Source organism: Galendromus occidentalis, unplaced genomic scaffold (assembly GCF_000255335.2).
Source record: "Galendromus occidentalis unplaced genomic scaffold, Mocc_1.1 scf7180000075389, whole genome shotgun sequence".
NCBI lineage: Eukaryota > Metazoa > Arthropoda > Arachnida > Mesostigmata > Phytoseiidae > Galendromus > Galendromus occidentalis.
The window spans coordinates 600,082-625,757 of record NW_003803379.1 but is presented as its reverse complement, the minus strand read 5'-3'; the positions used below and the strand labels follow the sequence as shown (position 1 = coordinate 625,757).

At 54.1% G+C, this 25,676-nt stretch overlaps 1 protein-coding gene across 1 annotated transcript; it reads left to right on the top strand.

The window, feature by feature from the left end:
* Positions 1 to 17,931: 17,931 nt before the first annotated feature.
* Positions 17,932 to 24,146, top strand: LOC100898005 (uncharacterized). Its single transcript, XM_003737083.2, has 5 exons — positions 17,932 to 17,938; positions 18,468 to 18,547; positions 20,036 to 20,147; positions 20,414 to 20,594; positions 21,128 to 24,146. Exons 1-5 carry the CDS (start codon positions 17,932 to 17,934, stop codon positions 24,144 to 24,146), a joined length of 3,399 nt encoding a protein of 1,132 aa, XP_003737131.2.
* Positions 24,147 to 25,676: the final 1,530 nt, after the last annotated feature.

The window sequence follows — 25,676 nt, the reverse complement described above, 5'->3', positions numbered from 1 at the left end:
TTCCCCCGCTGGATGGGCTCCTCTAAAAATGAAGGTCGAGCCCATCGTGTCTACATCGAGCCGGAGCGCCGGGACAACGCATGAATACAACAACTCGAGACGAGGCGGGAAAACTCTCCGGAGCGGCTCACACCGCGGAAAAACTCAACGAATCAATGAGCGTTCCAATTCGAAAGCTGTTGGGATCCAGGAACATCGAGGAGGAATTCGGGCATGTGAGAATAAAAACTGGAATATGGCATTCTGCTTCCCGTGACTCTACTTACAGAATTCCTTCCTTTCTTCTCACGATAAATAATTCGACTGGAAAACGAGCAAATTCCGGAGTGGTTACTCGCATTCTCGCAATCCTCGTCTATTTTCCCCTCACCGTCCTTGGAAACGTCTGAAGGAAGTGGAGCCAACCAGCCGGCCGCAGAGTAGTCGCTCGATAGTCGAGCTCCAACCTCGTGCCGGGCTCGAGAGAAGAGCAAACAAACGAAGAAACTAATCGACTCATCGGGACTCTTAATTTTAGCTTGAGAAGATCAGCTGAATTACCATCCGACGGCTGTTGCTGCGTCCGAGGAAATAGTGACTCGGGACCTTTATTTTTAGCCGTCGTCTGGCCGAGTTCTCTCACCTCAGAACGAATCGAGAATTGACGTCATCATAACCTCATTTGCGCAGCGCACAAAATAGCCTCTGAGGTGAGCACCGGAGCGAGCAACAATAATTCCCTTGAACTGACCGCTGACTTCCGATCGGATGACGTGAGTCGACCGAAGAAACGCCAGCGCATCATCGCCGTTTTTCGTGTGTCGGGAGACCCCGGCTTGATCTTCACCGGGTAGCCATCGGGCGACGTTGGGAGCACCGTACCGGATGTTTACCATATGAGAACGCACGTGAGTTTGGCCGTCGTTGCCTTCGCGCAAATGTAGCTCGGCTCTTCTTCAAGTTCCCTCCGAGCACATTCAGAGCGGCGGGCGCCCTGTCTTGCACACGCCCGCTGAGTGAGGGAGTCACTGCGCCGTCTGTATATATTCCCCACATTTATGGTCGCAATGACAAAACCCCACCCGTCCACGCCGCACTCGAGCCCGCACAGCCGAACCGAAAACCTTCTCCACGTGAAGCGTGCGGGGCCATTAGATCAGACGACATATCTTCTTGTATCCACCCCTCGGTCGACATGAAATTTCTCTTTCGCCGGGGTGGCTTTTCACACAGAAGACCGCCGCCGTGCGAGAGGGAGAGAGAAAGGAGACCGGTGAGAATGAGAAGGAGAGAGGGGCGAAAAACACAGATAGAGAGCGAAAGTTGGCGAAACGTGGATTTACGGGGTAAGTGTTCCGAACCCCGTCGACACAAGGGGGACGGGAAATAAGAGAGCAGACTTGCGTCCGGCGGGGAGTCTCGGGTTGAACAAGAGAAGGAGGAAAAGCAGGAGATCACAAAAAGGAAACCGGCTCCATTCAGGGCCTACGGTGAAGCGCGAATTTCCAGGATAGGTCGCCGACGACTTGTGGGGAAGTTGATGAATGGAGCGTCCGCTGAGGGACGCCCTGTGCGAACATTTTCCCCTATCTTGATCTTCGTATGCTGCACTTGAATTTTTCTCTCCTTCTATTCTCGCACGTTCTCCAGAAGAACTACGTGCCATGCGTTGGGTTTTGCTTTCGCCGTCTCCTGCAGAAGTCAGTCACGTGGCATGCCACCAGAGACCTCACCGGACGACTAGGCACGGAGGGCGCGAGTACCTGCCGGGGTTTTTCCCGCCGATGCGCTCCCGGTCGGCGGGAGCAAATTTGAAGCGGGAAAAACTCTGCTCTGCGCGAGTGTTCGGCAACGCTGGAAGAGAGAACCTTCCTGAATCGTTAAGGTCAGAGCGGCTTAGGTCCAGGTGTGCTGCAAACCTCCGACTCAAGTCTACGAACTCTCTCCCTTCCCTCAAAGCTGAAGGAGCGAGCCAAAGTATCCTTAACATGGGCTCATAAATTTTCCGTAATTTCCGAAAAAAGGAGGAGGAGGAGCGAAAAGCGTCCAAGCTCTGAGGGGATCTAGCCGGATGAGGGGACTCTTCAGGTAATGGTATGGGACCAGGATGCGATTCATTGTCGCAATCGGAAATGCTGAGAATGCCTCTCGAAGCTCCCATTCCCTGCCGGGAGGATCGCTTAGGAATTCTCACGGCAATCTTTGCGACGGTCGCTCCGAGGAATCAATTCGTCAATCACGGATTCGAGAATGAGATATTCGGCTGGGGAGAGCTTCCAAGAGGGCGGATACATATATTGTATTCAAATTCGCTGTCCTTATCGTGGTCCTCTTGACCGACGGTGACAATGGGAAACAGTCCTCGTGGGCTCGTGACGTCGCCGGTCGGCACGACAGGGCTCAAGGGGTCTCGAAAGATATCGCGACGAGGCCTAGGGAAAATGATCGCATGAATTGAGGCGTCTCTCAGTTTCAACTAGAGACAGGATTGGGGAATAGGTCAGAAAAATTGGCTGAATAGAGGACAGTATCAGGCTGTGAAATCCGGGGAAGGAGGACTTGGATATTCATCCAAATGCGACAACGATTGGTGCTTCTCGGAAGACGCACATGAGCAGGTTCCCGCTCTATGTCCACATCCCGTGATTCAGAGAGACCATGGCGCCGTCCCGGCTTCCCCCCGCTCGACGGGACGAGACCGTGGAATGAGGGGCTTGACGTATCGCTGATGCTCCCCACACGATACGTGTGTTTGAAGGCTGAAGTGGCGCAGACAAGCGTTGGAGTGTCGTTCCGTGAGTTCGGAGTCTCGACTTGGCGCGGAGACACGTCTTGCCTTGTTGGTTGGCTCACTCAGGCGGTGGCAACGAAAGCCAACCATCGAGTCGAACAAGCCAGTCGGTCGGTCTGCGTGCCAGTCATTCGCTCGCTCGCGCAGTCGCCTTCACGAGTCATTTGGCAGCACCTAGAATCCATCAACTCGTATCTAAGTCGGCCGTGCGGTGTTTTGCCCCGTGTCTCTTGCCTAGCTCCGCCTCGTCTTCACTGTCTCCGGCGGCTACTGTACCGGTAACAGCCACTCTGCAGCTCACCCTCGGGACACGTGCAATCATCGTGCAGACGAATAGGAGAGGAACCAGTGATCTCTTGCTGTTTCTTCGTCGCTGCCGTCGCTTAGACAATATGGAAGTCATCGTGTGTACGAGCAAATAAGCAAACGATGGCTCGACTCACTCATGCTGCGATGCTCTCTCAGCGCTGGTTCCGGTCCCTAACGGCGCGCGACCCCCGGCCTTTCTGCCCGCCCGCCCGCTAACCAAGTAAATAGCCAGCCGACGGGTTGGCCGACTGATCAGACTGCTTGCCGCTTGCCTACGCTCCCCGCGGCCCAAATGTATTACCAAGGACAATGGACTTCCTCCAGGAGAGAGTTGACCTCAACACAGAGAGAAATGAGCAATCCGCCCCCTGAGCTCCACCGTGGGTTCAGGCTCCCGACGGATTCATTCGTTCGTTCGCCTTCTCGGCCGAGCCATGTTCGGATCTCGCGTCGTCATTCGTATCGCTCGCCGCAGCGGGCTCCGCACGCGGCGGGAGGACATAAAAGGTTGAAGATGACGGAAATCGCGCTCGAATCGTCTTTGTGTCGCAACAAGCGAACGCGGAGCGAAGGAACAAGACTCGCGTCGTCGACCGGCTCCGGTTGAGGTTTTCCGATCGGGCAACGCTCGATGCTTTGTGTGCCGATTGTCCGATAGGGCAGCGTTGCGGTGGCGTTCCGTGCGTCTTTCTGCGTTTTTTCTCTTGCCGTCATGTGACTGACAGAAAGAAATTTTTTCCCTTCCAGGTGAGTTGCTCCGCTCATGACCCCGAGAGACTAGCGACAGGGTCCAGAATGGGGATCCCTGCTGTGATCCGACCGGAAAAAAAACGGATTTCGAGTATATGGGATCAAGGATCTTATATTCAAGGAAGCGAGGTCTTTGTTATGTTTGAGATGCTCGGGAGAAACGAATGCCACGAGAAACTTAATAGCGAAAGCCGAGCAGTCGGGCTAGCAGTCGGTAGCGGAGCGCGCAAGCGCACGGAAAGTCGAAACTCGCAGTCGTCGACTTCTGAATCAACAGAAGAAATTCCACCTGGTTGAGTTTGAACGGAGCCGGCGTTCGGGAACGTTCAGGAAAGAACGAACGAACGAAGGAACGCTATATCGTTGTGATTTCATTCCCCACTAGCTGCCTGACTGAATACTTGTCTGCCTCTCGAGCGGATAAGTTGCATCCGACGACGTTTGCTTTTCAATTGTTTGCTACAAACAATCGCTGACGAGCAGTCGCACATGTGTACGAGGATACCTCGTTTTTCTCGAAATCTACCCGATGTGTATCAGATTGCGTTCGCGTGCCTGGTCCTGCGACTCCCATCACCCCGTACTTATGTACGCATGTTCGCATAGAAGCCACAAGGCCCTTACGTGGTCCCGATGTGAGATTTTCTCGGCGCGGTGTCTCGACGATGTATAGATAGAAATTGAGTTGTTTGTTGCGTGGCGTGCGAGCACGTACGTTTCGATTGAGGGGAGGAAAAAACACTTCACCGTGCATTTTTCCTTACTTTGTAGCTGTCGGTTCCTGTCCTCGATCACATACAGGAAACGAATTTCGGTAGTGGAAACCTCGCGAAGCTCTGTGGGGATCGTGGATGGGCTTTTTCCTCTGGAGAACGATCGTCTGGACAGGAAAACACGTGCGCCGCTTCCGCGTAGAAAGCTCACGGAACTCGAGAGCTGTGTAATACTGCGAAGCATCGGAACATAATTCGGTAGGAGAGCGCCGGTCGGTGTCATCAAAATGAGAAATTCTTGAATTCGGTGGGGGAATCCCGCGCTGAGAGGAAGGGGGAAAAATATTCTGTAGGGTTTTCCCGTCGAGTTATGTTTTAGCCGGAATCGGGATTGCGCTAAGAGAACGAAATGGAACAAAGTGTTAGTTTGACGTGCTGCGCTCTCGGAAGCTTCGTGTTGAGAGTTTTCTTGGTGACTGCCAGCGAGAACTGGAGGGTAGGCTGGGTGCGTTTCTTCCATCGCTCGTACGTCGCTCGCTTGGTACGTCGCTCCTCTCGGAATGGATCATAAGAGTTTTTAGCAAGATTTGGTCACGTCGCGCTCACTCCTCTCCGACGTATGTACGAACGTTCGTTCGTCCCCTCGCCCATTCCTTCCTGCTTCGCTCTATCATCCGGCTCCGTTCTGCCTTACCGCTCCTTTCTGAAGTCCTCTCGACGAGCAAAAACTTTGTTCCGCCCGTCTCCATGAAGTTGCTTTCTCCATCATCGAGGCCACGCCAGAGAGTAAACATCTTCCGTCCGCTTCCCCGCGAGCTTTATTCAATGTTTGCTTCTCGTAAACTGTCTATTCCGAATTATTCTCTGCCCGAGCTTCTCCAGGTTCGCTCCCATCCGGCCGGAGTCCGTTGCTGCTTTTTCCATCCGATTCCAATCAAAATATTCTGATTCAATCTCGCGGCACTGTTTCCATTACTTTTTCCATCCATTCTCATTCCACCGCTTCCGATGTGACCTCCAATGCCTCCAGGAATTCGTTCAGCAAGAATCTCTTCTCGGTTACTTACCTAGCGAATAGCATGGCGGGTCGAATCGATGAGCACAATCCTCGTTCCGAGACGGTCCTTGTGATGGTCCTCGCGACGGTCCTTGCGACGGTCTCTGCGACGGTCCTCGCGACGGCCCCAGCACAGGTCCCCGCGATAGCCCTCTGCATCCCTTCTCTGGTCCGTTCATTAGAGTAGGACGTACATAAGCTCAAAATCATTCCCCACTCGCCTCTCCCGCACAGGAGTAGAAGAGCTCAACGGCAGTCGAAGAGCGGGACGCCCAGTCACTAAGCGATCGATCGATGCTCCGAGAGGAAACTAGATACCGAATGAATAATTGTGCTCTCTGCTTAGATGCCTACGCAGAAGCTGGCAGGATCGTGCACGCACAATCATAAACACAATACACGATATTGTCAGAGATAAATATCGATAACAATACAAACGCTAGCTGGCTTGCTGACTGTGGGCCCGCTCGAGTGATAATGATGATAATATGACTCACTTCCACCGGGCTGGTCGAGCGCTCGTCCGGCGATCGAGGGAGGCGTCTGCCGACCTATAGCACAAACAGATTGCTGCGAGAACCTTCACCCAAATAGCGATTCCGGCCAACATGAAAGGACGGGCACGAGCTTTGGGATAGCGAGTCCGATCTATTGCCTCGCCGGAAACGGTGCCACGGACTCTCGACCGTTCGGTATTCTTTTCGCCGATTCGTTCCTGGAATCCGAATTCGACGCCGGCGAGATCGGATCTCAAGGTCGGTCTACGTCTTGGAGCAATCGGCTAACGACCTCCGGGTTCTCCTCGAGGAGCGGATTACAACTCGTATCCATGTCGATAGTTCCTTAAGTTCCATCGTGACCACCGAGACTCGGCCAGAGCCCACTGGTTGCTCTCCGGTTCGCCCTTGTCAGCGAAGCGGTACTGGTGGGCAGTCGGTTGTACGCAGCTGGTTTCTGATAAGACGTGAGCACGGAGAACCTCCCTAACTATCGAAAGCACAGAACCAGACCCAACCCCTTGCCGTCTGCCCGTCCGTCTGTTCGTCGGTCTGACCACGCTGGCGTACCAACAGAAACAAAAACGTGTTCCCCTCGGCCATCCGATGTGATCCTGTGTCCTGAGGTCTGAATTGCCGAAGAGACGAGCACATCCGCAAAATCAAAAACTCCAGGATAAGCTGCGATGTCCGATCGTCACTGCTGAGGAGTCAGTCGGTATTTGTCATCTGTGAGTGTGTGAAATGTAATATATGTATGTACTTCGTGGGGCGGTTGGACACCGCAAATCGGCTGAAAGTGACTCGCAAAGTGGCCAGCTGATCGTTCCATCCAGCATGACAGGGTGGAGCGCAAGCGTTCTCCATCAAGCTCATTCTTTCATGGGGCTTCCGACGCTGCTCCGAGGACTCCTGTTCGTTTCTTGATACGAGGAGAAGTAATCGAATAGGGTGATCATGCTTTCGGACTTCAGTTGTTGCAGTCTAGATTCTGAATGGAGATTTTCGGAGAGAACGAAATTCATGGGATTTTCAGAAGAAATATACAATACCACTTTCGGCTTCCGATGGTCCCACGCGGGTTCTCCGGTGGGTCTCGGTAGAATGGAGCCAGCTGCCGGATTCGGGAAAACGACCTCAAGCTCGATGCAAACTCCACGTCGTTGATGCAATCGCGAGTGCGAAGCGCGCTGCTCGCTGAGCTATCGCGATCGAAGACAAAACTCTCGGGAGGATCGCCGGATGAAATCCATCGCAGCTCCAAAGTTGCGATCTCTTGAAATCCGGTGGATTTTCAGCGAGTCCATAGCGACCTCCGGCGCTAGGCTCGAGAGAGATCCACGGTGTGTTCGGTCCTGATACAGGCTGAAGCAGCAGCAGCAGCAGCAAAGACAGCTGCATCGAGAGCGCTGAAGGTGCGCACAACTTGGAACCGAGTGGGGGCGGCTCGCTTGGATTCCTCGGCGCGCCCCTGACCTACTCATCGCCCTATTCCACCCTCTCCCGGCTCCTTGGGCCGGCTGACTTGCGATCTTGCTTGAATACAGGCTCGTTGATTCTGGTAGGGCCCCGCCGCTTCCATTAGGGGGTCACATCTTTGGCGCAGCTAGTCGCTTCCTTGATCACAGGCGAACCCCACACGAGTGCATGAACTGCGTCCCCCAAGGAATTAACGGCGTCTTTCTCCTCACTCACAATCAGGGAGGCAAGTGGCCAGGCAACGAGGACCCTAAGTGGGCAAGCTCTGGGGCAAGTCAAGCGCAGCGTTTGCAGGCGCCCGTCGAGCGAGTCGTTTGAGTAGTAGGTAGATGGTTCCCAGATCCGCGGTTCGGGCGAACGGTCGGGACAGGCCGATGGATACAGCGGTTCATCCCTCGTCGATTGGAAGTTGTTGCATGAGGTATTCGCCGCGAAAAAAGGGAACGTTAACCCTTCGCCTTACCACAATACGCGGAGGGCAAAGGCTCAAGATCGTTGGACAAACATAGTCACCCGGCAACGAGGCACACGCGACGCATGTCGATCGTCGAGGCATTTTTGGGCGTGACACACGCTCAGGTGCCGCTTTGTAACAGCAGCACCGGTTTTTTGGCTCTAGGTCGCTGATGCTGCTTGTTTCCGAGTACCTACCTGCGCGGCACGTTATGCACTCCGGGATGGGGGAGCCGTGCCCGCATTTAGAATCTGCGACGTCAAGAACAGGACGGCTCCGGGGCTCACTCGATCGATACGGGAGCTTGTGAGGGGACCGCATGCCAAGTGACAGATCCACGGGGAGCGTATGAATGTTCCACTGCGGATCGGATTGTCTGTCAAATCTCCGGTGCTCTCGCTCGCCCGCGCGCCCGCCTGTCCGTACCCTCCTCGGCCCCTCCTTCTCGTGTCTCCTGAGTTCCTCGGGTTCTTAGTGAGGAGAACCACAGACTGTGAGAAATATGCGATAGTCGTATCAGTATTGTTCAGAGACGTGGCTCTGGGAATACGGTTCCTCGCAAGATCTCTCCGATATTAGTGCACTCACCCACTCCCTCTCTCTCTCCCTGAGTCTCTCTCTCTCGGACGTCTTATCTCGCTCGGTCGGCTTAACTTTCGCCAAGCTGGATGATTTGAGTTCGGTTTCCTCGGCGCGACGGTCCTGAGCTCTCCGAAGTTCTCCACCCCTTCGCAGGAGGTGAGAATTCCAAGCGAGCTTTCTGACGTCGCGCTTCGTCGAGCGGGCTTCGTTAGGGCTTCTCAGAGCCGGACCCGGACAAGGTCTACGCTCCATATGCAACGGCCAGGTGTTCTCGGCTTGTGCTCCGCGGGATGGGGCTTCGATTTTGTCGAAGTTTCATTTTCGCTCTGGAAGCTCAGCGCGCGACCGCAAGTCACATTGGGAGGGGGAACCACACCGTCTCCGAGGGATGCCCGTCCCTTCTCTGATAGTCTCCGTTTGCGTGGAACCGCTTGTGCCGTACCGCATTTGCCTCGCGACGGCGACGACTCCGATACCCTTGGTAACGGTGGGCTAAATTGTCGTGGATTTATGCCTCCCTAGAGGCGACGCAATTCGGAGGGAGGCGAAACGGAAGCGCCTCAGAGACAAAGAACTCGAGCGACACGCCTGCAGCCGGCCGCCTTCGTCGCTGCCATATGCAACTAGTACTTAGGGAGGGCAACGGAGAATCTCCTCGCTCGCCGTCGGTGCGCGTGCTCTGCTCTGGTTCTCTCATCGAGTCCGAGCCGAGGTCGTACCCAAGGCTCAAGTTATCTCGCGACGGTCAGGATCGTCTGGGTTGAGCCATGGTCCAGAAATCCGGTCTTCTTGATGAGGTGAGTTCCGCCTCTCGACAGCAGCGTGGCCAGCAGAGCAGAAAGCATTTCGTCCTCCCGTCCGTCGCGACGCACTGCCCGGGCCGAGATACGAGATCGGGGCGGAGTGAGGAGCGTGACCGGCTTTATTGGAGCCTGAGCACCCGTGAATAAACAAGAACGAATTGACGCGAACTGTTTCGGAGCTAAATTGGCCGAACGGCCTTTTACAGCTGTACATACGAGTTGGCGTTCCGCACTCGGTCCGACAAACAAACTACTTGCAGCTGTAGCTGTTCCCAAGAGCCTCGCCGTTCGAGAAAGCAATTCTCTGCCGTCGGTGAGTTCCTATTCGGGACCTGAGAGGCCATGTCGCAAGGTCAGGTAGCGATTAACTGCTAATCGCAAGCGTGGTGGGAACAAAGCTACAGGTGCACCTCCAATGCACCCGAGACGCAACAATCGCAGCGTATGCAACCCACTTATCGGGAATCGAGAGCAAAGGAATAAGGACTGACATTGAGGCGAGGGGGGTACTGGTCGACGAAAAGACGTCCTCATCGTCAACAACGGTGCCAGAGGCAACAACAGCAACGACAGCATCATTAAGGGCTTCGTTAGATCGCAAGCGAGCTCTCGCCCACCAGGTGCTCATTGTCTCACCGCTGACGATTGAAGTCGCACGATGTCGCAACCCTGTTCGATTCTGCAGCTCGGCAATCGATGGCATGGGAAGCGCAAAGAATTCCGGGACCCCAAGCCCGAACTCGAGCCTTTCAATTCGATACTCCTGCGGAATTGGGTCAGCACGAGTCAAGTGTGTGAATGAGGGCTTTCACCAGCGAAACTCGCAAGAAAAACTCGAGAACGGAATTCGGAAACGAACATCGCGAGCTGGATCCGTGAGAGAAGCCTGTGGGCGAGCTTCGATGTTCGCGACCTTCAAGCTCGACTGTGGCTTCGCGGTATCAATGTCGCTGCCACGCCGTAACCCTCGCAACCTCTTGCTCTTGCTCCGTATACATAGGTACCGTAGTCAGCTCCAGAAGAGGAGCCGGGGCAAGTCGACGAACATGACGGAGGACGGAGGTTTTACGATACTGCAGGGTCGTCCGCGGACAGCGGCGGGACGGGCGGCGCAGTGTCACCGTCATGTGAATTTTAGCGCGATCTATCACGCTGTCCCGTTCAGAATGGGACGACAGGCTTGAATTGTGAATGCTCTCTCGAAGCAACAAGACAAATGTTCAAAATGGACGCCGAACGATTTTTTCAGCCGACAGCGCTGTTGACAAACGTACGCGACGTCCTTGCCGCAGCAGGACTCTACTCTGTCCGATATTGGAATCGGTCCGACGGTTATCCTCTTCCCACGTAAGACTCGAAAGGCTCATGTGATTCGATATTCTTCCGTGCGAATTCGTAGACGCAGGAGCTCAGGAAATCGTCAGGTCACGATCCGGAAGAAGTACCCTCCCATTCTTCAAGCAGAATCGGGAGAATTTTTCCGGAGAATTTAGAATGTCGTTCTTTTTTCCGTGCCCTCACGACGATTCTGCCCTTCGCAGCCGGGGCCACCGAGCCCCAGAACTCTCCATCATGGGGGCGGCACAGCCACTCGAGCGAAGTTCGCGTTTCATTGTTGTCCTGCTGCTCCTCACAGTCGGAGCTCATGCGGCTGCTGCTCGTTCCTTCTACGTTCAAGTCCTGCTCCACCGCTATTGGGCATCGCAGGACCAGCGAGTAGGCGAGTCCTGCCCGCCGCATGCGTGCTCCTGCTCGCCTCGCAGGATTAAGCGCTTTGGGTGCTGCAGGTGCCGACTTCAACACGGCGTGATTCCGCAAGTTCACCGCACTCAAGTTTCAGCTCCAACGCAGGCCCAACACAGGTCTCGTGCACCGTGGGGGATTTCTCAGCGGTGCCGAGGAGACTTCTTGTTCTCGGAACAGGATAAATTCGACTGGAGCGCAAATTCCAAGAATCATGATTCGTAAACCCTTTCAAGTTCCCGAGGCTCATGGCAACCCGGGTTCAGAGCCAGCGAGGCGTCGCGTGGTCATCTCTCTGACTCCAAGAGTCGCCGCTTTTGTTTCTCGCGAAATATTGTTACGTACCATCTGTCGAGAGCGACGGCCATGCTTACAGAAACGAGCTTCATTCTCTGTTCCTCCTCGAGGAATGGAAGTCCGTCAGAGTATTTTCTGGCTCGCACATCAAACGAAGAGGATCGGGAATACAAAGTCTTGAAACTCCTCGGAAATTGAATCGAGGAGAAAGTATGACTATCAACGCCTCCGACCCCTCCTGTCGCGTTGACTCGGGGTTCGCGATTCCTCGTTCCGAACCCCGGGATCTTGCGATTTTCTAATTAGCAATGACAGGTGGCAGTGAATCCCCGGATGGAAATCACAGCTCGCACTGAGCCGACTGGAACGGCGGGCGGGAGTTCCATACCCGTCTGAAGGAGTGACGGCGGAGATCCATACACTCTTCTGAGAGGAAGTCGCTTTTTCCTGCCAGACTTCCGACATGAGATCCGAGCGGAACACGTCCAGTCGACGCTTCTCAGAGACGGACTCGTCGTCGCGTTGCGTCCCAGTCGCTTTGCTAGAGGGCGCGGTTGGAGAATTTCTTGCTCGCGTGCGGCCATAGATGTACATCGAATGGGAGAAGAAATAAAATCGCTCCGAACATTTGTCCAAAATGATAACGATTTGTGAAATCGCCAAACCCCCGGGAGCAATTCAGAACCATTTATCGATAAACCGAGTGAGTGGCATTACAAATATTGGCAGTCCGTAGTCCAGCCTTTTACGCTAGATAACGGCGTGCTCTCGGGTGTTCGGGCGCACAAAACGCGAATCGTCGAGCACGAGTCGGAATTGTTGGACGACACGCAGTCGAGTAATGTGTTAGCTCACTCGAGCAAGCCAGGGAGCGAGTGCGCCGCTGCAGTGGAATACTAGTGGAGCGGATGAAGACAGCACTTCAACGGTAGAGCGGGTCTAAATACGAATTTCAACATTTCGACGCAAGCTCTCGACCGGTTGTCGTGGGCTCACTCGTTCGCCGGCTGCACCGCATTGTCCTGCGAGAAGGGCGCGCGCGAGAGAGAGCTCCGAACAATTTGCATAAACATCGTCCACTGTGACACCACCACCAGTAGCTCGCTTGGTGGGTGGCCAGCAACAGTACCCTCCAGCCATACACCCGCCGCTTCCGCCGTCCGGATGAATGGCGCTGTGGCGTTACAAATTACGTTTCGGCAATGGCTCACAGCGCGTCTTACATAGGTGTAAGATTAACTAGATTAACTCGCCGGTGCTTCTCGTCCGTGCTCTGTGACGCGGCGCGGAATTACCGAAGGATGGAGACACCCGGCTGCCCTGCGATGGAGATACCAGGTCTCCTGCTCGTCCGATCCGTCCGGCCGCTTCTTCTGACCCGTCGTCGCTCATCGAGTCGTCAAGATGAGCCGCTCGTTCGTCCCTCCGTTCGCCGTTGCTTTTTGCCGCCTCGATTCAGGCGGCTGGCCAGCCATCCGAGGAATATCTCATGCATATTAATCTGACTGAGCGTTTTTCCTTGTCCTTAAGGAGGCGCGCCATTATTTTATTATATGTCTCATTATCAGTGCAGCTGTCGCTGCTCAGGAGATAAGGTAGGGCTTGGCTCTCATATCCTGAGATACTGTCCGAGTCGGACGATCCGACCATACGAGTATGCCTCGGTCGGATGGTTTTTCCTTCTTAGTGCGTCTCGTGCTCATTTTTCCTCTCTCGAACTTCTTCTCTTGGACGGACGCTCGGTCGAGAATCGATATCCAAACAGTGATCAATAATGTAGAGCGCTGGCTTTCGGAAAAAGAAACGCCAGTTTTCTCGACTCCCCGGGCACGTATTCCTCTTCCGTGCCACGCATTCCAGGACTCCTTGAAATTTCAATGCACTAAGGAACCCTAGGGCTGCCTTCTGCATCTTGATGTACATTCGCAGAAACAAGAAACGTTCCTTTGCAGAAGATTTTTGCCAGTCGGGGAGACCCATCCATTTATATCACTCGCCTTCAGTTTGAAACGGCTGATAATGATGCTGGATACCGATGCCGCGAATGCCGCCGCGTCGTTGCTACGCGTGAAGCCTCAGAGAGGATCCCCTCGGAGGTCGCTGACAATGAACTCGAAGCGGAGCAAGTGGAGGCAAGTTGTTGGGAAAGGAGGTGGGAGCTCGATACGGAGCTCTCACAGAGGGTCCATCCGTCTCCCTTTGAAGGAGTCGGATATCAGCTTTTCTCGATCATCTTCTTCGTCTTCTCTAGCACCTTCGACGTGCCCTCATTGCCTTACGTTGTCGGTTGCCCGCGACGGCGCCGTTGTCGTCTCCGCCAAATCCGTCTTCGAGCCTCCTCCAACAAAGACGACAGTCGGAAGCGATGGTTACCTTAAAGTTTTGATTTCTCCTGCTTCCTCCGATCGCCGTGTGTGCTATGGGAACAAACTGAGATGTTTGCTTTTGGTGAAGAATTCCACAGCAGATTAGAGAAATCTGTAGATGTCCCGCCGCTCGACAGCTCACCTCAGTACGCGAGGATGTCCCGTAACCCCATTGACACATTCCTCACATTCCCCGCACGGCGCGGTTCCGGAAACCCGGCCGAAACTTCCGGGGAAACACTGACAAAGAGGGACAGCCGGTTCCTTGAACGAAACGACCTGCTCGAACTTCTTTGGACGAGTTTGTCGACTCTCGTTTCGCGAGGGAAATTCGGATTGAGCCCCCGAGCAATCAAATCCACCGCAGAGTCTCCTAGATACTCGGGGAGCTTCCCACCCTCACCTCCGGTTTTCTCCCTCGCGGTGATAGCCGCGGACACGTGCAGACATTCACGGTTGTATTAGCGGAGCAACACCAGAGGAAGGTATATCTCGCTGAATAGTTCCCTGCATATGAATCATATTCATGCGCGCTTGCGAAGACTCCGAACAAATATATACGAGCATCGTTATTTTCGCTAAGAGCATGCAAGTGACCGGGCCGGCGGCAGTCGGCAGAGCTAACAAGGTGAGTGAGTGGACAGGTAGTCGAGAGAGCGAGCGGAAGCCCCGACGGTCAACGAAATAGCGCAAACGACGTCTTGTAAAATATGCATCATTGCAACGAGGCCTTTGTTGTCGTCGGACGATTAGGCTAGTAGTGTTCACACGCTACCTGTGTCGTGCATTTTCCACGCCAAGTGAATCACTATTTCACGCCGGAAAAATCGCCTACTGCAGCTGATTTACTGTACTCCGTCCGCTCCTGTGACTGCCTGAATCTCCCTCTACGGTGGCTGGGGCCGGGGCACTTATTGTTCTTGCTGTTGTAGTCGGTTTGATTGTGAACGTCATTCCGCGCGCGGCGTACGGCGCGCCCGCCGGCCGCAATGCTCAGTCAGTATTATTCCATTGAGTCGCTTCAGCCTGTGTTATGGAGCGGCGAATTCTTGGTGGAGAATCCCCACTGCGAGGACGCGATTAGAAATGAAAAATATGCTCCGCGAAATTATTTCCTGATTGTCAGCCTCGTTCTCCTACACCTGTTCGCTCGCGCGCACCCCCTTCTCTTGGTGCCTTTACTCCCGGCTCCTCCAGCGGCTATCGTTATGAATGTTCGACTACGTCAAGGAACGACACAGAGATCCGGTGTTCGACGTCCCCATAATTTCCGATCCGGGTAGTTTGGCTAAGGACGATTTAATTTGTCATTGACCGGCCGCAATCCGGGAAGGAGGGAGCACATTACTGTCCCCATACATCTTCAGGATAGCCGACTCCGGAGGCAGGCTGCTCGGCATCACGTTCGTAGTCCGTGAGCTAGGCAGCGGGGTACGCGCCCGACGGCCAGGACGGATGACTAGCCGGATAGGCAAGGCGGAGAGGTTCACGGAGAATCGAGGAGTGGGATCGCCCACTCGTCGCCGTACGTTTTGGCGTTTCTTACCTCTCCCCGAAGGTTCGCATGATTAACAACCACACGCTGCCGGATGTTTGTCCGGAAATGGGCCACAAGTCAATTTAGATAGACACACATACACACGAGGAGAAACGAACCACGCAGACGTGTTCCTTGGTCCGGCTTACTTGATGGAGTTTCGTTCGCTGCGACCCGGCGAGCGACGACGTTCCGTCGGTCGGTCGGTCGCCTGCTCGTTCATTCCGGGGGGATGAACGAGCAGTCTTGTGAACAAGCTCGGATAGTAGATCGAGTCTGCGACCCTGTTCGGAATCAGGGAGGAAAAGCCAACAACGTCTCCCCACGGACAAAGAAGGCAGCCATTTGCCGCCTCCGTGTCGTTTGACAATAGCCAGCGTTCGAGTGGGCGGGTATCCCGGCCGGTGGTAGATTAAAAAATCGTGGCACCGCAGAGTCTAATTTTAGAGGTACATAATGAATTTTGAGCGAGCGACGGACGGTACAACGTCGCGCCAGATAGAACCCTTCCCTACGAGGCTAATCTGTCATGGCGGGAAAAAGGGAGGAGAGACAAGATCACCGAGGAGGAAACTCGAAGTGCACGGAGAAACACGAAAGTGCTTATTCACGGAAATAATTTCCACGTAGTCCATTGATAGTGATATAAAGGGTCATTTGCGGAAGTCACTGCGGCCCCGTGCTCGTTATTGCGAAGCGTGGCACGAGACAGGTCGCGACCTTGAGCGCTTTGCGGCAGAGTGTGGGCTCGATGCGACGCGACGTAATCGCGAAAAAAAATTGCTGCCCATAGCTCCAACCGCTGTTTCAGCAGAAACAGACGAGCGGTCTGATAGCCTAAAATTCAACACACAAGCGAACTGTAGCTGCCGTTTGTTCGAATCCGACAGGAGTTCGAGGCGGAGTTGTTGTCCACTGCGAGGCTTCTGTTTGCCCGTGTGCCTGGGGCTCCGTTCAGGAAATGAATTTCGTTGCTCGCTGGTCGACCGGCTCGTAGACCCATGTATCGCCCCAACACATCCTGGGTCACGCAGTTGGCTCTCCGGTCGTTCAACGAGATCTATGTATGTAGGTGGATGGACGCGAGGATCTAGGGGCTAGGGGACGCTACGTTGTGGAGGATGAAGGCGAAACAACAAGCCACTACACGACTACCGTCATAGGTCGAAGCACGATGCTGAGTGACAACGACGAGCAGAACACACACAGCACGGTGTCTAACAATGCATGAAATCTCGACGCTCGCTCGCGTATTATTGCCTGGCAGAAGGAAGCCCGCCAGAGGGAAAACGCCGGCTTGTGCTGGTTCATTATTTCGCCGAGGGGAGATAAATTACTACCGGTAGCAGATTACGTGATATAGTTACCTGGCGAAGCCGAGTTTGTCTGGCCGACCGGGCGACCGCCGCCGCCTACCTCTGATGTTCGACCGGGTTGCCGACTGCCGCCATTACGGCTGCTGGCGTACCCGAGTGGGTGGGGGAGCTGATTAGGCCATCCCGTAAGTCTACGGCTGCAGTCGCCGAGTTTTCCGGCCGAGTCTGAATAGAGACGGACTCCCCCTACTTCGACAAATGTTCGAGCTATTATCGACTGCGAAGAGTTACGGATGTTTGAATAGAAGGTCTGCTTATGAAAAGATGAGATAACATGTTGGCGGATCGAGTTACCCCTCCGAGCTAATTTAAAGTCAGAGCTGGAATCTCGGCGAGCTCGTTGAACTTTCCCCGTACATGAAGCCTGGATATTCGATCGAGCACGGAGAAACCCGACGTCGAATATTGGGTGACTCCGGGACACGGCTGTCTCGTGTAGAGTTCTTACGGCACTCGGCAGAGTCCGGCTGGAGCGGACAGAAAAGAATCAAGGAGTCTCTGTAGATGTACGTAGAGGCCTCTGAGCGCACATAACGGTCGCAGACTAGTTGTCGGGATTGCCTGCCCGACGCCGACCAGAAGACTAGTTTGTCGGAACCTCGAGATACTCGAACGAGATAAAGTCACCTGCAGTCGTTACCACCGCCGGCCAGTAGTCGCTATTGCTCTCAGAGGAGGAATCATCGTGAGCTACACTGCCCGTTAATCTTACAGGAAGCCCGTGACGTCCAGATAAAGCGTTCTGGCGGCCACGCTCCATTGAAACGTTATTCGAAACAATACCCGCCGAATTATGATGAGGTCGGGGTGGACTGAACACACGTACCGACCAGAGGATGGATTTGCGATAATCGCAATCGTAGCGATCGAAATGCGGGCGAATCTAGAATCTTCCCGGCGCTCGCTTGCGAGCTCCATCCGTGGTTGGGCATTCGAAATTCCGGAGAGGAATACGGGAGCGTTGCTCGGCGGGGAGTCGACTTCGCGGAAAGCCTCTAGTGATTTAAAATAATGATCGTCTGCTCCGAGACGTGGTGATGAGTCATTTGGAGGAGCGACTCGGAACAATTGAGGGTCTATGGGGACATAAGGGAGCAGAGAAACCAAAAGACCGCCATCGTCTGGGACGCTCGACGAGTCGAGTGGAAAGAAGCCGGAAAATGGTAGCTGTGGAGGGAAGTATTCAGATCTCGAGGAAATGGCCGGTGAGATAGCGCTCATGAGAGGTCAGCGTTGAAATCAATCTCCGGCTGCCGTCCTAGACGACAGCCCCTCCCCGACGAGGGATAAGGGATACCTTAATAATTCATGCACTCCAATAATTCATGTTTCTGTGCATGTTACGAAATTCGTAGAGCGTCCTCTCGGGATTTTGAAATCAATAGGTCCTCGTTCAAGTCGTCGGCGCAGACATTGCTCCCGCGGTCTCCGTGGTTTTCCTTGTTGTTGGTGTTGTTGTCGATGTCGTCCTCGTTGTTGTCGAATTGAGACTCACTCAGAGACAGGTCTCTAGATCCATTTGACAGCCGCATGCATATTCAGGCGACATGGAATGTGCTTCGAAATTATGTCATGAGGCCGTGATTCCTTGATCTCACGGCCCTCTCGCTCATCTGTGCCTGTTTTGGGAATCGGCAAATCCCCCACGGAGGGAATCAGAGATCCACGGCGTGGGCGGTAACCGCGTAGGAAGCCTCAGACAAGGGAGGACGTGACGGTGACTTTCTGCAGCAGTTAAATTTGAAAGCAGCGACCGAGAGGGAATCCTGACGTTGCGTCACAACTCTCTCGTCCCCCTCCCGGCAACTCGAGGAGTATATTGCGGTCTAAAGCTGTGGGTAGCTTATCGTCGCGTTCATCATTCGCTCGCCTGGATTGCCGTCTGCTGAAGATGGGGGCTGCTGGCAGCTTGAGACTTTCGCTGCGACCGGATGACGAATCTGCTGTGCTTCACGAAGTCGAGACTTAATTCGAGTCCGAGACAAAGTAATTTTCCGAGGCTTACCCCGCGCGCGCCGCCGCACGCGCCTGCTGACTCGAGTCTCAAGGCTCGCTGAAAGCCGCACGCATCGCCTTCCGGACGGGCGTCGACGCAACTCTGAGCGGTGGGCGGCGGCATCGGCGGCGGGTTTCATAGAGTCGCACAGCATCACGAGGAGTACAGGCGAATGCGGCTGCGCTTAGCACATACCACATACATACATCCATACGTGGACCCGCTCTGCCGGTTCGCTTTACCAAATGGAAAATTACATCGAGGACTGTTTCGACCGCTCGCCATTTGTTGCGCGATTCGATGGGATCGACTGGAGTTCGAATCGATTCGAGCCGACCGTCGACGGCCCCGACCGCAGAGCGCACGACTGCACGACGCCAGAAGGTCTCAAACAAAAGCACGGAACGATACGGAGAAAGTGGAAATAAATGATCGTGTGTCGTTTTGAAAAATGCTCGAGCGATTCCATTTGGGCGTAATTTGATTACCGACTCTAGCTTGTCCCCTGCGGTTCTTTCCCGTTATTAGGAGGGGGAGGCGCTCCGTTGCGTCGTCTACAGGCGAAAAAGTTGATGTTCTGTTCGACTTCTTGCTTTTGAATGGAAAAGAACAATTCCTGCGACATCGTTGCCGCTCTGATATCATTTGCCGTACCATGGCCACCTACCAGGGACCACACCTAGAGCTACAACTTACTGTAGAATAGCGTGGTAGCAATAGTAGAATGAATTAGAGTCTGGAAATTAATTCAATAAAAAAATGGTACTTGGTGATCATTCATTTGCCGTATTTGCCGAAGAGTTTCTCGCCGAACAATCTCACTGGTCACTGCTCCTCTCCGGAGATCGGAGAGGATTAAAAAAGATCGCTGTTCGTTTTCGAAGCCTCAACAAGCGACCGACGCCGACGGGCGACGGGGACTTGAAGGCGATCGATACGAGATGGAATCATTCATGGCGCTCGCGAGCTCTGGCGATTGGTCGGCCAAATGATTTGACGTTGATCAATGCCTTAAGGACTTCTCGCTCCATATATCATCGATTTCGCGAGAGAACTGGTAAACAAGAACGGAATTGCGTGGCCGACAGAGGGACGGCTGGAGGGTTTTTGGGTCTTTTCCAGTCTGGCTCCGGAGCGAGCTCCAACGGATGGGTCTAATGATACGTTCGCTTCGTTTGCAGGAAGTGATGACTGAGAACAGCTGGTTGGACCTTTAACCAGCACGATGAAGGTCCTCAGATCGCTAGGATTTCTGTTAGCAAGCCTCCTTCTGCTTCTGGCGCTACCGGCCAGGGTGGTAGCTCAGTGCTCTCTGGCGGAAATCCAATGCGACAACGGAAGATGTGTTTCATCAAACAAATTCTGTGACGGTTCGGACGACTGTGGAGATGGGAGCGACGAGCCCATATCGTGCACGAGTGAGTTCAGTCGTTTTTAATAGATCCGTCAACTTGAATTGATTTCCTCGAGCTACGGTTCGATGGCGTCCACGTAAAGACTCTCCATCGATGTCACCTCCGTAGTCTACGTTCGATTCTCAACTGATGTTTTTATTCATGGGCTCCATGAGCGCGCCGCCTGTTCGCGCGACGATGTGACAGGCGCCATTGCACGTGGACGATAATTCTACTTTATCGAGTACACGATCTAACTCTGAATCCGTTTTCCCTATTCCATCGAACAGATTGCAACCGGACCTACTACGGGAACGTATCGAACAAGTATACGCTGCGGATTACGGAGCCCTTCCAGCGGCACCTGTCGTTCGTCTGTCGGATTAATTTCGTCGCAGCAGGGGACCAATATGGAGATCTGGTCGAGATCACGTTTCTAAATTTCCAAGTGGGCTACAGCCATCAACAAGGGTAAGCATCCAGCGGACGAAGGATTCCAATACACGCTCTCCCCCCTCCCCCTCTCTTACGCATACCATGCTTGGAGAAGGAGCCGATATGGAACGGAAAGATCTTTATGACGGATCGGAGCAGCGAGTCCGACAACTCGTCCGGGGTCCAGATCTGGAATAGACCGTTCCTTCTTGCGTCCCGCCATGAACGATGATCGACAACGTCCCTCCAACTCATCAGATGATAAAAGGATCTCTTGGCGGGCAGGCGGTGGCGGCTTTCTGTCCGTCCGCAAGTCAGCTGATCAGTCGGTCGGTCGGTCGGTCGATCGGCTGGTCTCGGGGACTCAATACGCTCACCCTCCAAGGAAATAGTCTCCCGTCCCGTTCGGGGTCGACGACGGACGAGACGGAACAGGAAAGAATGCCACTCACGGCGGAACGGTGTGTCCTGAAAGCAGTGAGACCGTTTGAGCTTCTGCCGACGACCGACCACGACATGGAATCCAAGATTCATTCCTGATCTGCTCATTTCTCTCTTTTGGCTTTCAGGAACGCGAGCTCGAGCTGCCTACAGGGCAGCATGGTCCTCGACGAAGACATGGGCAACGTCCACCCCGCACGGCGGACTTGGAAACGGCGCCACATAGTCTATCCGCATCCGAACCCCTACGACGACCCTCAGCCACTAATGCAACACCATCATCACTACGAGTCGTCCGCTGCGGCTGCCGCTCCCGAGACGCCTCAGTTCAACAGTCACGTTAGATTCGGTAGCTTCTGCGGAAACCTAGTCGGTAGAAGCGCTGTCTTCTACAGCATCGGACGGAATGTCAGCATGACGGTGACGTTTCCGTCGCTCGCCTCGTCCATGTCCGGTGTATTTCTGACGTACAGGTTTCTTCGAAGAAACTACCTCAATAGCCACTATCTGAAAGCGGAGAGCCCGGGCGCCTACTACGGCGAGCTAGTCGCTGGCACCTACTGCGACCGAGTGTTCACGAATTGCTCGAAGCGCCAGTGCAAGATTAGAACTCCGGGTTTTCCGGGCTTCTACCTCAGAAACGTCACATGCAACTACTACATAAAGGAGAACTACAATGGCCGCGCTAGTGACAAGGTTCCTCAAATTCATCTTTCGCAACGCAATGAGTATAAAGTACGCATCTATTCAGGCATCGCCTCCTCGGCGACCGCGGCCGGCTTCACTCCGGGCACTCTGACCTCCGATTGTTCGGCCGGAGACGTTGTCAAGGTCTACGACGGGAACATCAGCGACAGCAATGATCGAGTGGTTCTGCAGGAATTCTGCGGGTCGGGAGCTCTCCCGGCGGTGGTTTCGTCGGGTCCCGCGATGACCGTGCAGCTCGTCAGCGCTCCCCATCAGCAGCTCGTCGAAACACACATGGAGCTCGACGTCGGCGTAAAATACGTGGCTCGCAACGAACTGCGAGTGACCGACGGTCAATGCAAATTCGTCATCGAGAGCAGCGATCAGCGGTCGGGTGAGGTCTACGCTCCCAAACACACCCTTGCCGCCGGAACCACCTGCACGTATTTATTCAAGGGACGCTCCCACAACGACAAGCTGTGGATTTATTTCACCAGTTACTACGCTCCGGACCGCCAGCCGTGGATCTCTGAGGAGAAATGTGATTCGTCTCGTTTGGAAATGTTCGACGGACCTGGAAACTACTCGACGTCGGTCGGAATGTTCTGCGAAAAGACCTCGCCGAAGGTCTGCAGCCACGCGCACGATTTCCTCCACCTCATCCCGCAGCGACCCTGCAAACGCGACGGGGAGAGCTACCTGTCGAGCGGTAGCGACCTCACGCTGACCTACAGCATTTTCAAGAATACCGAATTGACAACGAGCGGACTCCCAACATGGTCGGCGCGTTTTGAGTTCATCGACAACACAATGTTCGGATCGCCGGTGGGCAACACCGTGGACCACGAGCCGAACTGCGAAGGCTGCGTCGACGAGCGACCTTCGTGCGATCGCGAGTTCTTCTCATTGGAACGCTCGCAGGAAATTCCCAATCGTCCCACCGGACTCCAGCGCGGCCGCTTCGCGTCCCCGAAGAACGTTTTCTATTTCGGTCGCGGAGGAACTTCAGACCTGTCCTGCACGACCACGTTTTACGGCTCGGCCAACGAGCGGGTCCGAATTAAGATCGAACGTCTCGCGTTGAAAACCGAGACGAGATGCAGTACGCAGTTCGATAAGAACCAGGCCCGATACGTCTGCAGCCATCGGACCCAGATCAATTCGGCCTACAACCGACGTCGCTCAGCCGAAGTCAAAGTCGTAGAAACGTGGCGCGGTCTCACGATCCCGGCCGGCTGTGTTTGCTCGTCGAACACCTCGCTGCCATTCGAGCTCACGTCCGTCGGATCTTCCGTATCGGTGACGTTCTCTGTTAGCGGGATGTCCCCGACGGAAGACTTCACGGATTTTCATTTTGAGGGGAGTTTCGAGTTTTTGCCGACGACAGACTGCGGCGTCACGGAAGTCCTCTCGGGCAATGTCGGCACGGCTTTCCTCACCGGCGGCACGGGAAGCCAGCCCAACATGCCGATGCACATCAGGAGCAACAGTTACCGACCGAATATCCAACGGTGTCGGTGGCTGATCCAGGCCAATCCGAGGAAGTACCTCTACCTCCGAATCAACGGGGGAAAGGAGCGAGCCGAATGCCCTACCGAGGACCGCTTGCTCATGTATTCGGGTGATCAGTTTCAACACATGAGTCAAGTGTGCGCGAGCCTGGTACAGGGCGCGCACACGGCCGACTCGGAGGAGGAGATTGCTCCGGAGCCACAAGTGGAGTTCTTCAGTCCGCTCTGGGACGCCGAGGAGCGCCCGAGCAGCTCCCGGGAGCAAATTTTGCTAGAAACGCTGTGCAGTGGCTCAACGGACACCTCGTTCCAAGTGAACTGGATCGAGGTCTCGAAACCGTTCGTGCGGACCGCCGACGGTCTCCAGGAACGCAACGAGGACTGCGTTCACGAATGTCCCGAGCTGGGAGCGTGCATTCCTCCCGAGCTGTGGTGCGACGGTACCCCGCACTGTCCCGCAGGCGGGGACGAGCGGGAAGAGTTCTGTCGACGGTTCCCGTTCCTTGCGATCGGCCTTTTCGTGGGCCTGATATTGACCACCATCATGGGGGTTACGGGCGTGCTCGTCGTTCGGAAAATCTGCGCTTTCGATAGCGACAAGCCGATCTCGAAGAACAATCCGCAAGAGAACCCCGGTCAACAACCAGTGGACGTCCTCATGAACACGTTACCGCCGCTTCCCGAGCGGCAGTGTTCGCTGCCGTCGACAGGAAATAACGGGACGACGATCAAAGACGTTCACGATCTGACCGCGCTTCCAGACGACCTCGCTCTAGATCCGGGAGCACCACAGGTGATGCTCCCGATGCCGGGCATGCACCCGATGAACCCATACGGTTATCTTCCAGGGCGGGACAGCATGGTGGCTATAAATCCGCAAGGTTATCACACGTATCGCCAACACCAGCAACACCCTCAGATAGTATTGATACAAGAGCCTCATTGTTGAAACTGAAAGAGCTTTTCATATTATATGGTGTTGTGGGCTTGTAACAGTGTGTACAGACTTGTATATATGATATTGTAATTCGCCGAATTGTACATAACCGAGTCGAACGAGCAGAAGTGAACTATGACGACACACAACGAGAACCCTGTGTGGACGAAAATATGAACTGATTGGTTGAGAGGAATTTCCGAGTCATCGCAGGAGGCCAAGATATCAACGTCAAATAAATAAGGATTGATAACGATAGACGAATGAATGGGAGGGCGATCTCATCGCCAATATTGCGGCTCTGTCTTCATTTGAGTCTGTCCGAGTTCCGTCGCCGGTAGAGAAAGCGGGATCTAAATTCAGCTCGGGCTCCGACGTCCTTGGAAGAATCTGTGTGGAGGTAGTAGTAACGATTATGAGATCTCCGACGGACTCTGATCCTGCAGGAAAATTCTTAGAATTATAGATGAATTGTTATCCAGCAAAAAAAAATTCGTATCGGAAGCGAGGGTCGGTAATGAGGGCGTAATACACGAGGAACGTCCCGTTTGGTCAACGCAATAGAGGGGAAGGAATCGAATTAGATTCGACGGCTTCCGTGAAAGCTGACTAATTGTTTCGAGTCTTTTTCCCTTCCATCGAGTAGAAGGGTGGATTTCGCTCAAGGACGGACCCTCAAGAGTTGTAAGGAACGATGGGAAATGAAGGCCCCTGGATTAGACGGGGAATCGGTCGAGATAGCTGATTGAAACGACCAAACCGTGACCTGGTCTGGGAGCGAAAGTGAAGGACAGCGGTCCCGCAACCCATTGGCTCCTATTCGGAATAGCATTCGAAGGAAAGAATAATGAAAGAGAACTGACTTCGGGCCTTCTGCCAATCGTCAGCCTGCCTATGAAATGCTGAAAGTCATCGAGCTCGTTCGGATGACGTCACGGAGCTCCACCGCGAAGAAAAATTGTTTTCCGATGACAAAATGATGTTACAAGTCGGACTCCCTAGACGTAAGGGAGCAACGCGGCCGGCGGAGTGCGCGGTCTTCCGATGGAAGAGAGAGCGAAAAGGCGAGAAACAGCTCGGCGAAAATATCCAGGAGCCTCCGGGGAGCCGAGCGAGTGTTCGAGACTATTGGGAAAAGGGGCGAAATTCTGAGGAAGTCGTGAATCTGAGCGGGATAAATTGTAAGCTCCCAGTATTCGTTGCATCAGGTCACGGCATGACCGGAGAGGAATCCAGCGGAGCCTCATTCTTGTGATCTTTAGTTAAGCAGCTGAACAATAAGTCGCTGGTGCAGACGGAGCCGGGAGAAGTTGGGTGCGAAAGCAAAATGCAGAGAATAGTACTCATTCCGCATCGCGAATGGACATTGAAAATACAGTGACAATAGTTGATGCCATTAGTGGTCGATCGGAGATCTGCATATTGCGGCAAGGTGTATCAAAAAATGACAGAGAGATGAAACTTTTCAATAAAAGCGAAGTATCGTTTTTTAAGCCACTCGATCCGTCCTCATTCTCAGCTGTGCACCGTTAGGGAAAACAT